Source organism: Limulus polyphemus, unplaced genomic scaffold, assembly GCF_000517525.1.
Source record: "Limulus polyphemus unplaced genomic scaffold, Limulus_polyphemus-2.1.2 Scaffold1005, whole genome shotgun sequence".
NCBI lineage: Eukaryota > Metazoa > Arthropoda > Merostomata > Xiphosura > Limulidae > Limulus > Limulus polyphemus.
This window is the reverse complement of record NW_013666615.1, coordinates 130,251-142,958: the sequence shown is the minus strand read 5'-3', so window position 1 is coordinate 142,958 and position 12,708 is coordinate 130,251. Positions and strand designations below refer to the sequence as shown.

The 12,708-nt window shown below is 30.4% G+C and overlaps 1 protein-coding gene across 2 annotated transcripts in view; it reads left to right on the top strand.

Annotated features, from left to right (window-relative positions):
* Window positions 1-9,365, top strand: part of LOC106461656 (MAGUK p55 subfamily member 6-like) — a 36,070-nt gene extending 26,705 nt beyond the window's left edge. For both annotated transcript variants that reach the window (XM_022388661.1, XM_013921501.2), the window contains 7 exons: window positions 1,447-1,555; window positions 1,866-1,931; window positions 2,701-2,862; window positions 3,757-3,959; window positions 4,283-4,414; window positions 5,154-5,225; window positions 7,107-9,365. In XM_022388661.1, the coding sequence (XP_022244369.1) occupies window positions 1,447-1,555; window positions 1,866-1,931; window positions 2,701-2,862; window positions 3,757-3,959; window positions 4,283-4,414; window positions 5,154-5,225; window positions 7,107-7,283 (921 nt within the window). In that variant the 3' untranslated portion in view covers window positions 7,284-9,365. The remainder of the gene's footprint in view (window positions 1-1,446; window positions 1,556-1,865; window positions 1,932-2,700; window positions 2,863-3,756; window positions 3,960-4,282; window positions 4,415-5,153; window positions 5,226-7,106) is intronic.
* Window positions 9,366-12,708: the final 3,343 nt, after the last annotated feature.

The window sequence follows — 12,708 nt, the reverse complement described above, 5'->3', positions numbered from 1 at the left end:
CACACACACACACACACAAAAGAAAGTTTTTTTAGTGAATTTTTTTTACTGAGGATTTGTCTGTGAATTTACAAAACCTTTACTGAGTCAATACAAGTGCAAGGTGATTTTGATGTTAAGGATAAAAAATATTTTTTTCATCTTGCAGTTTTCATAGTTCATTTGCATAACCTCTAGAACCTACTAAATGAATATCAAAAGTTTTTCAATAAAACTTTAAATTATATCTTTTATTTTCTCTACCCTAACATTTAAGTGTAGTAAATTTAGCAATGTATGGTTAAATAAAAAGTAGAAAAATGCCAAAATCCACGTTTTTCATATGGACAGCATTGTATAAACAAATGATCAATTACAAGCAAGTCACAGTCATATTACTAAATCATGCTTTGGGATATGCATGCACTATGACAGAGAATAACAAGTATATTTTTTTTTTATTCAACTTTTTTTTTATATATAACTTGAGTTTCTAATTTTTACATATTAGTTACTTTCATAAGGATAATTAAAAATATATTTATAACAAATACAAGGAATTTAGTACTTGCATCTGGACTTTTTCTTTTTTTATCAGTAGAAGATGAAGAATTGTAAGCCTACTTTCCACAAATAAGTATTAATTATTTTTATTTCAAATATACAGCTAGAAATACAAAATATTATCATTGACAAAAAACTTAATGTCTTAAAGCTATTATAGTTTAACTAGCTTTTTAACAGCTATAATTGAGTTTAAAAAATTCTATTAGCTGGTCAAGTCAAACAACACAGCGGCAAACAATGAAACTGAGGTCAAATATTTCCAAACTGTCTGATTGAACTAGCCTCATAATGAAATCAGTAAAAGAAGATATTCCTTTTCTATTGTTTATAAGTAATCCAATGGTAAATATCAGAAATAATTATTGACATTTTTGAAAGACTGGATGTGATGGAAGGGGCTGGCATGTAGGTTTGACTTTTTTATTTATATCTCGGTAAAGCAAGGAGATTGGAGGTTATAAATTTACATGTTGGCTTAATAACATCTATACAATAATTTTGTAATTTATGCAAAACTCGGAAGATCATATAAGGGTAAAAAATAGTCTAAAATTGCCAATCAGAGCAAAGAAGTTCCACGTGCTACAGAGAAGAGAAGATTAAGAATTTGTTTGAATATTTCCTTTTGAAATTAAGAAGTTAAATCTTGTATAACATTAAAAATTAGGTTTTGATGCAGCATGATATAATGTGGGTTGCAAGGATTTTTAATATTATTCCATTATATACACGCACACATACTAAAGTGACTAAAGAAGCATTCTTCATAGTCTCTAAATATCTTGTTAAAATTTTCTTGAGATGGATAAAGTGCATAATTACAGTTTGATGTTATATAACCATTTCTTTTCGTTACTTCATTTTGTTTAAAATACCTTGCATATGCTCTCATTGTTTTAGGCTCGTAAAGTTGGTTCTCTTGGCCTAACTGGACTCGTTCCCTCTCAGGAATTGGAAGAACGACGACGTGCTTTTGTACGTCCAGAATATGACTATGCCACAAAATCAAGTGAGCATTTGGGTTTTTATATGTAAAATCTACATTATAAGACATTATCTGTATGCTGTTTTACATTTCATTCTTCAACAGAATTGAGTTCAAGCATGAAATACTTGCGATTTAGGATAGCATGTGTAGTTGATTAGAAAAAAAAAGAATTAAGTTCAGTTTCAAATTGAAGACTATTGGAAATAATATTAATTGATCATTAAAGATAATTACTCGAGTTAAAGATGATGTTTTGGATGATTTTTTGTGAGTGAGATACTGAGATTCTAATAAAAAGGAAAAAGATACTTAAGTTATTCCTTTCTCTTAGCAATGTGCGGGACAAAGATTACAAAGAAGAAACGAAAAACCATGTATCACACTAAAGGAAATGCTGGTAAATAAATGACTTTTAATTTTTAGTTGAAATTACTATTCAGATGCAAAAAATGATTTAAGTGGATTTTATAGGATGTTTTTCATAAAATTGCATAAATGGAAATATAGCAGTAGTTAAAACAAAAGCATTTATGGATAATTTGTAAACAGTAATGAAATGTAAAGCTTCAACTGTAGAAATTCAATTTCAAGTAAAGCCTGATGACATGTCAGAAACAGTTTTCCCAGAACCAAAGGTCACGTAACACTGTAGACTGAACATTTCTACTGATTTGGTTTAACACCCACCTGTCTCTGTATGACTTTTAAAGTATAAAGGTCTTTAGTTATTTACTTTCTCAGGTCCTTATTTACCAACCAAAGTAAAAATCCTATAGAAAACATCGCCCGTTACTACAAATCATGTAAGCCAACATTTTGCCATTAAAGCTTTGCCCTGATGATTAGCTTAGTATGCCTGTGTACTGACAAAAATCAATTCATGATTATAGAATTATGACTAATCCATTATTTAGAGTAACAGTTCATGTTTTTTATATTTTTCCTAAATGCATTTTCCAGTCTTCATTAAAATCTTTGTTAAATTGTAAACAATTCATACATATTTTAAATGTTTTTTTATATATCTTTTAATGTTAAAAGCTTACTATATGGAGACATTCAATCCACGAATCAAAATATATAACAGATAATTTTAAACTGTGTTTCTGAAATTTATCATTAGTTAAGGGGTTGTTTCATAATGAAATACACATTGTATATTTTAGAATATGACAAAGCAGAACTAACTCTGTATGAGGAAGTTGCTCGAATGCCCCCATTTGAGCGTAAAAGTATTATTCTGATTGGTGCTCAAGGAGTAGGAAGGCGTTCTCTAAAAAACAGGTTGATAAGTTCTGATCCCTCGCGCTTCGCTTTCCCCTTGCCTCGTAAGTATTTTCTTTTCTACCTATTTTTATGTGACATTAATGCTTGACATATTGTTGTGTGTTCAGAACTTGTAAATTTGGAAAGAATTTTTTTTTCTTGTTCTGTAACTGTTCTCTATTTTTAGTGATGCGGTAATAAATAATTCAAAGTAACGATCTCGGTAATAAATAATTCCAAGTAACGATCTCGGTAATAAATAATTCCAAGTAACGATCTCTGTAATAGATAATTCCTTGTAACGATCTCGGTAATAGATAATTCCTTGTAACGATCTCGGTAATAGATAATTCCTTGTAACGATCTCTGTAATAGATAATTCCTTGTAACGATCTCGGTAATAAATAATTCCTTGTAACGATCTCGGTAATAGATAGTTCCTCGTAACGATCTCTACTTGCAGTACAGAGTTGACTCATTTCATATATTAGGTGGGTTATGGCTTTTTTGTTAATGTTTAATGACTAGAAATTAGATAAACCATTAAAAGAGGTTGAAGAATGATCCTGTTGTAACATTGTGTTGTGATATTAATGATGCACATTTAGAACAGCTGTAAGAATAGAACAAATAATATGGTGTGCATTTTTTACATCTCTGTATTATGTACATGATTGTCCATTTTAGCAGTGTTCATTTAAAGAAATGTTTTCTAAAACGTACTACAAATTTTGATGAGAACACCAAAAGACTAAAGAAAATTATATTGTACATACTAGAAGAGCTGTTGGAAATGTTCCTTTCTTTAGCCATTTTTTTAAATCTTTGAGTATTTTTGCAGCCAAATGTGTCTTTAATAAAGTTGCTCGTTGTTTGTCTCTAATTTTAGTTAAGTAAAACAAATTTCATTAGAAGTCGTAAAAATATTATTACACAATTTAACGATTATTTAATAGATACCTCTCGACCAAAGAGAGATGGAGAGCAAGATGGAAAAAGTTATTTCTTTGTATCCAGAGAAGCCATAGAGGCAGATATTGCCGAAAACAGGTACTTGGAGTGGGGAGAATATGGAGGGCATATCTATGGGACAAAACTTGATTCCATTCGTGCAATTATTCGTTCAGGAAAGATGTGTATAATGGATTGCAACCCTCAGGTAATGTCTTCATTCCAGAATGTGAAATTGTAAAATAATCAAGTAACACATTTTGCTTAGTGTTAATGTTGTGTATTTGTAAACTTTTGTTTTTACTCTGAATTTTGTGATAATGTGCTGCTTACTATTTAAGGATAATATTGATATATAAATTCATTCTTTTAGCTTGAAACAGAAACTGTTCCAGTTTTTGTTACTTTTGCTTGGCACAATTTACAAAAGAAATTGAGATTTTTTTTGTAATTCTTATAGTTTTAGTTCTAGTTATTTTCTTAAACTTAAAATCATATCTTCTATATAAGGTTTAATAATTGTTCTTTTAGTCTCTGAAACTGCTGAAAACACCCGAGTTTATGCCATACGTCATATTCGTCTCAGCACCTCATGCCGAACTTTTGAAGCAAATGCATTTCTATGGACGTAACCATGGCTACACAAGTACCAGGAGTCTTACGGTAAGTAATTTCATAAGTCAATGGTCAAGTACTAATGTTGTGAAATTGGCTTTAAGTTAAAGGCCAGTGGAAGTTTTCCATCATCATAAAATGTTAACAAAATAAAACTATCAGATTTTAGTGATGCCTCTTTTATTCAATAATTTTCATGTCAAGCAAAGGCATTAGATAAATAATACAAAAAAATTACACTTTTGCAAACTTGTAAACAGAGAAAGGGTACTGAACTTAAAATGAAGATGAGGAGGAAATAAATTTCATATTTATTTTTGGGGCTGTTCTGTATGAATAATTAGTATTTATCTTTCTAACAATGTTTTGTTTGAATCTTGCAACAAAAACTCCTCTGTGGTAATCTTTGCTTTGTATTCTATGATAAATGTGCTGTTTAAAAAAATATGTTCATGTCATTGTCTTCTTTATCCTGATATAGTGGAGTTGACATAAGCTTATGTGTAAATTCATTTTTGGGTGGGTGTGTGTGCCTGTAAAAAAAAACAATCTAGAAAAATGTGAAATGTTCAGTTAAAGTTCATTGTCACCAAAGAATTAGCTGTTGAGGATCTTAGCGATTAAAGATCAAACACTCCATATATATTTTAAAAAATTTAGGCTTGTTTTTACAGTCATCTGTTATTAAAACTTCTGCTGAAGTGAACATTCATATAATACTGTTTTACAGTTGTCTAGTTGGATTGGATAATTTCCATTTATTTTCATATATTTCACCATTCTGTAGTTTGATCGGGCTATGGGACGCCACGGATCTCGTCGAGCAAGGACTCTGGAGAGTTTGGCTTCCCTGTATGAGGTAGGAAATGGATGTGTTAATTCTGTCTAAATTAAGACACCAGTGTGTTCAAGGTGTGAGACTTGACAAGTTAAAGCTTCTTTAGACTCAGATTTAACCAGTTAGTTTTTCTAGAACGATTAGAACTGCATTTTTTTAAATGACCAGTTTTACTGCCACCTGCAAATTTGAAAACTAACAGTCTTACTGTAAAATTTGCTTTTTGAAGGGAAAAGATAATTGCATAAAAATAACTAAAATGTCTTAGAAATATCACCTTGATTTATAGTAAAATATGTATATAAAATTTTAATCTCTACAAATGTGCTAAATTGTAAAAAGCTGATAATAAAATTTTTAAGTCAGTTTTGAGAACATCTGATTACTTTTTGTTGTCTCTAAACAGTTCCTAATAATTTTTTTAATGTAATTATTAGGCTAGTTCTTACTTGAATGGCACTTATTTTTTAAAGTTGTATGTAATGGATCAGAGTTTAAAAGTAAAACTTGAACACAAAATGTTTATTAATACTTGAAGCATTTTTATATTTGGTTCTTTGGAAATGAAACTTGTCAACTGTGCCCTAAAAATCTGTTTAAAAAACGTTTCAGTTAATTATAAATTTTTCAGGCATGGTTTTTAACTAGAGGTGTCATTTGATTTGTTTGATAATTAATAATCACTTTGTTATCCATAAAGCCAATTAATTGACTGATATTACCTAAATAAGCAATTAATTATTTAAAAAGACAACAAGAATGTCTAACCCTTACAAGAACAAAACTTAAAATATAATAAGATCAAAATATTTTTTGTCTTATTTTATTTTCTTGTTATACTTTTCATCAGTATCCTTTAAATCACAGAATGTCTACACATTTTAGAAATAGCCACTATTGTTTCGAATTTTGCTCACATGAGTGCCTTTACTTTATCAGAATTCACAAACTTTTCATAAATGTTGCTCATCATTGTTGTTGTTTTCTTTCAACGTTTTTAGGGTTATGTTTCATATCAAGTTATTATGTTAGGCCTAGGTAAAATATATGCAGTCAAATGTGCAAGAGTTGGCATGTCTGGCTCCATTGCAAGCTGTTTTTAGAATCAACAACAAATGGATTTAGGTAGTAGTAGTAGTAAGAAATATTTTTTTAAAAATAATCATCCTATTAGAAATTTGCAATCTCTGGTTTTAAAAAAATGTGAATGATAAAGATACAGATAAAACTCATTGTCAGTTAAAGAGAAAACTTTGCTCATTTTTAAAATGTACAAGTAACCTTGATCTTTGACATTTGCATCGTATGTTTAAAGCACAAATCAGAAAGTACTGTAACATGTGATAGTAAATCTTTGTAACCCTTATAAACTACACTAGGTATTTATTTTATAAACCATACAAACTACACTAGGTACTTATTTCATAACCCACACAAACTACACTAGGTGTTTTGTTGATTAGATGAAACAGATCTTTATTACCTCTGTGTTGTCATACAAATTTGAGGACGCTTCATTAGTTTAAAAGTACTCTGTATTAATCTTTGAACACTTTTCTAAGGAAATGCTTAGCATAATCCCCTCAAAACCAATAATTTATTTGTTGGTAGACTTGTAGAACAACTTTTACCACAACTCAAGTTTGTTTTGAGAGGAAATATTTTGAAGAAACCTAACGGGAATAATTAAGTTTTGGAAATGTAGGTTCATTTGCATATGACAAATATTTCTATTGAGCTATTATTTTTCTAAAGCTCTTACTAGTTCCATTAACTTACCCCAATGAAAAATAAACTTCAGAGAAATTTATATTTGAACTTCTTTCAGAAAGCAGTTCAAGTCTTTTTGAGTGAACTTTTAACTTTGCTATTCAGAGAGATTGAATTGTATATTCTGTATAGGATGAAGATCTGAAGAACACCATTGAAGAGAGCAGTAGACTACAGAGAGCTTATGAGAAATACTTTGATTTAACTTTGGTGAATAACAACTTTGACAAAACCTATGAACAGCTCAGAGAAGCCATTGATGCACTGAATACCAGCTATCAGTGGGTACCAGTATCATGGGTTTATTAGCACGTGTAGTAACTGGATATGTTATCCCTTGTTGGTCTCCAGTTGGAATAAGTAGTAATCTCCATTTCATTGCCTGGTGAAAATAAACTTAACTCTTACTGCACATAGGACTAAAGCAAGACATGCAAACTTAAATAAGCCTTTTCATGTAGTAAAACTAATTTACCTTTTTCTGTACGTTTTCAGTCTTGTATTCACTGTTTTTGGATATCATTTCATTGTTATCATTGGCATTTGAGCTACCCAGACCAGTGAATATGGTCATACTGCTAGCTTACAGCACCTTCCCATTGTCACAGTGTTGTAATGTGATGGAAAGATGAATAATGATGTAGCTACATTATAACCAAGCTGCAGGAAGAGTTAAGTTTGATAGATCTAATCAAAACAGTTATGCAAGAAAGTTTACCGTTACTGAAGGTTTTAACTTTGATAAAGAACATATTTTTCACGTATATACACATCAGTTTTTGTAATGTTTGTGATAATATAATAATGGTTGTATTTGTTCAAATGATACCCTGTATGTACATGTGTATTCTGTGATGTGTGATATTGTTAGCAAAGAAGTCATACTAAATATCTATCCATTTATTTAAAGCATTTCGTTTAAATTCTCATGTTTGTAACGTTATTTATCATAGTTTGTAAATCCGTTCTAACATGTACTTGGATAAGATCATTTACATTCCCAGCTCTTTTCACTATCCGTGCTGTTTATTCTTTTTTCTAAAATAATACTAATTTGCTTTAAATTAATATTGTACAATTTTTATTGATTAAACAAAGCAGTATTTTTGTAAGGGTTAGAAAAGTGTGAATGCTGCCATGATATGTATTTCTTGGCATTTGCATGTTAACAGTGTTTTTCAGATATTATTAAGTCGCAAGTAACATTAATTGTAAGCCATGTTTTATGCATTCCATTCATTATTTTAACTTGTACTGTAATTTTCATTGTCAGTATACTAGTGTAGCAGATATTCTATGTGTGTAACGTTTCCTAAGTTTATTTTTCATAATTCTTTAGGCCTCTCCATCTTTTACTTAGCTCTTGTGATTGAACCCATAACCATACAACCTGGTCTTTAACCATACAACCTGGTTTTGACAATCTCCAACTTTCTTTTGATTAACCTTTCAAAAAATGCTGTCATTTATTTTATGACAAACATTAACCCAGCTCAAAGTGGTACTTAAAATTTGAGAAAAAAATGAAATGAGTATGTTTTGGACAGAAAGTACCATCAATCTTATCACAAACCTCTTTATGTCCTTGTTTGTACATATTATGGTCGAATCAGATGTTATTTTACTCAGTCCAATATTGAAAGTTATTATTTTGAGTATGGAAATAATGGGGGTAAAAGTGGAAACATTGTCCCTTCATCTGCTGCAGATCCCTTTTTATTTAAAGTCAGGGTTATTATGTCATTCTAAACATTTTTATATTTTACATATCAATTAATGTATTATCTATATCTTTTTTAATGTGGAATAATTTAACATTTAAATAGTATTTCGTAGTACCCTATTATTCGGTGTAAATAAACTAACCCTCATTTTTCATTGTTACACAAGCAGTTTGTATTGTGGGAAAATCTTGGATTATGCACAGTGCTTAGGGTTACTTTTTAAGAGACTTGTTTCGTGTTTGAATGAAAGCAGTGCTTCAGGATACTCCAAACATTTAGCTTCATTAACGTTTGTGCTACAAACAACTCCTGATAAACGTAGAATTTTTCAGCTTTGGGTGGGGCTAGAAGAAAAATTATTATTAGATATAAATATCGTGTTTACCAGTTAAAACGTTAGGAAAAAAAACAGTAAGTGGAACAAACTATAAGAAGACGAAATTAAAATACTAGTTTCGATACATTCTTGTGTCCTCCTCAATTTTACTTTGTCTTGTGGCAGGAAAACTAGATGTTCTCTCTAATTTAAGGTCTTCTGATAGTTTATTCCATTTATATGTTGTTTTTTCTTCACTAATTTGTATTAGAGTTCTAGGGTTAGACTTTATTTACTGCAGTGGTTCTGAACGTGGGGCAATAAGAAAGTTTTCATTTGGGTGTGAAGAGCAAAAAACGTTCCGTGACTCAGAACTGAGTCGTCTGATACAGTTTTTAAATATGTCATTCATTTGTCCTAAATATGACATTCAAGGATCTCACTGACTTGAGATTACCAAACTTGAGGGTGAGAAATTTTCGAATTTGTTCTATTTTTACCTAATATTGTAAATTTAAAGCGGTATTATTAATTAAACTCCTATTTTTTTGGTAAATTTCTAAATTTTACATTATATATTATACCTTTTCAACACCAAATTTGTTTTTATATTAAGGGGGCATCAAATTTTTTTTAGGTGTGGAGGTAGGGCATGGAGCAAAAAAGGTTAAGTACCACTGATTTACTGGATTATATTATTTATATTTCAATTAGATATTTTAATATTGCTAAGAAACTATAAGGATGGAAAATTTTATTTTCATCATCTGTTATTATTTTTTCCATAGGAAGTAATATATCAGAACAGATTTGAAATATTTCATGGAACACGAGGTTTTTATTTTTCAGCCATAATGATACATGGATATATTACAAGACAAAATGCATCTACACAACTTTGATAGATTGTGATAATTATATATGAAAAGGAATCTATAACATTGACAGTAGTGTAGATAAATCTAGTAAACGTGCCTCGGAATTAATAATCGGGAAATTTTTACCCAAGGCCACTCGTATTGTCCACAATATTCCATGTATTAATTAAAGAAAATATTTTTATATGGTCTGAAAATCGATATATTTTACAATGTGTAAGATAAACGTTGATCTACTTGTCCTTTACTGAATCAATATGCTACATAAAATTATTAAGCAATTTTTATGATTGACAGAGAGAGTAACTTTTACATAGTACTTTTATACAGAGTATTCTGTTGATATTTGAACACAGAATCTGAATACAAGTCTTTCAAAACTAGGGAATTAACTCGATCTTGCTAACGAAACGGCCTTTTTATTTATTTTTGCAGCTGAAGTTTTCATAAAAAGTATGTACACAAAAGTAATGTTAAGTCATGGGATGTACCATGTAATTATCTTAGAGTTTAAAGTTATTTCAAAACGTGTCGAGGAGATTTTGTCTGGCGTTTTATATACAAACATAAGAAAACATGTTCGAAGAGAGTATTGAAGTAATCTGGATAAGATTATATTGTGTTTAAAGTTGTTTTTTTAAAGAATCTCAGACTTGTACCTTTTTTAAATGTTTACGAGACTAATTATTTTGTTGATGGTACATTTGTTTAAAACTAAACATTCCTAATTTTTTTTTGCTAGTTGATATAATTTGAATATATATATATATATATATTGTGGACTGTACGCATTGTTTCGAAAACTGTTTTCCTTGGTTTGAGGGGTTTATTTTACTTTTATTCTCGGAGATATATATATATATACACTTGTATTGAAAAAATTTTAACATTTTTGTTATTCAGGTATTAACGACCCATCTGTTAAAAGACAGATTTGCACATTCGTATTGCAATGTGAAAAACATTTTATGGAGTATATCGTGTTGTTTTTTTCAAGACTTGACCAACTAAGTGTCTATAAAAGAAAAAAATGTAATAAGTTTAACAGAAATAAATGTACTTTCACATGTATTGTTTCATAGCGTTATTTCATTTGTAACAACTCTTGTAGCTCCAAATTAATAAGTTGATTTTGTACTGTAGCGACGGAAGAAACGCGCGCCTGCTTCGTTCGTTCCTGTTTTGTTAAACGGGCAATATTGTCGGTCTTAACGGGCAAAACGTTGGATAATTGTTTCCCCAAAGTCAAATTTTAAATCTAATTTTTTTTTATTTAACATAATAACAATAAACAAAACTTCAGATATTGTTAACTAGCCAAAAATAACGATTTACGAACTTTTTTTATGCGTTATACACTTTAAGCAAATTAGCTCGTGACCTGATAGAGAAGATGGCAGAAACTTTTTTAAAAGATGGCACCCATTTTTAAACACAATCTTTAACTAATAACCCCAAAATATTTTCGGTTAACGATTTTATTCTCGTACCAGCAATTGGACCAAAAAAAACTGGCAAAATAATGTTTAACGTTCCTTGTATTCTTAAACACCGAGAATCTCGGGTTCGGAAGTCAACAATATAAATATTTGGCTGAATATTGATAAAAAAATTATTAATCACGAATTCGTAAATTAATATCAGTATTTAGGCCTCAAAGATATTAAACATCATTAATCTCGAATGCAAAAGTTCACATTATACGTATATTTTATTACAAGTTAGAGCTTTTACAGTAAGTAAGATTTGTTTTTAGAACAGGTATGATGAGATCACTGGTGCGATCATTCTCAAGTACATGAGCATCAGTGATCGAAACGTATGTGTTATAAAAACAAATCTTACTTATTGTAAAAGTTGTAACTTGTAATAAAATGTACTTAATCAGTAAGTAAACTCAAAACGAACCTATTAACAATAAGGACTCGAAGTGTTTATACTTATGATGCCGCAATTTGGTAACAATGATTTTAAATTTTACTTGTCACAGGACATTAGTGTTAGACCTATTACATTTTTAAACACTGTAATAGGCCTAACGTCAAGTCAAATTCTAATCGGCTTGTAAAAGACGTACACACCATAATAATTTTAATAAAAATATTCAAGTACTCAATCTTCCCTCTGCTGTCCAACATAGTGATCTTGGATTGAAAAACAATAATCGCACTAAATATTATAATGAATATAAAATACTGTATCCACTCCCACCTGTATCGTTAATCGATAAACATTTTGAAATAATGAACACGATTTCCAGTATTATAGTCTAATTTCGTTAAAAATACGTTTTTTTTATCGTACGGGGCGTATCTTCTTCCGTACTTGTCTCCGTCTCGTTGGCTTCTGCTTCACGTGGGGTTCATCTGCTCCATCAGGAAATGTCCTATTATCGGTAACAGTCACATCAGTGGTAGTAACTTCATCAAGGGCTTCACCGTTTCCCTTCTCAAAACCGGGTAGAGTTTCTTCTTCGACAGTGGCTTTTTCAGGTGAAGCGCCTTCAGCGGCGTCATTTGTTATATTGTTCGCTGAGTTCGCCGACCAAATTTTATTCGGAAAGTCACGTCATATGAGCCTTCCCATGGAGAAGACAACTTAGGAGACTTCCCTTTGGTCTTCCTGGGATTATATAACCACACCTTTTCTCCTGGTACAAAGCTGACTTCAGTAGATTTCTTATCATAACATAGCTTCATGGAATCAGCAGACGTTTTTAAATTCGAACACACTTGATGATGAATATCATCCATCCTTTCAGATAACACTTTCAAGAACTCTGACACATTTTCAGGCAACTCTTCGTAAGGTTGGCA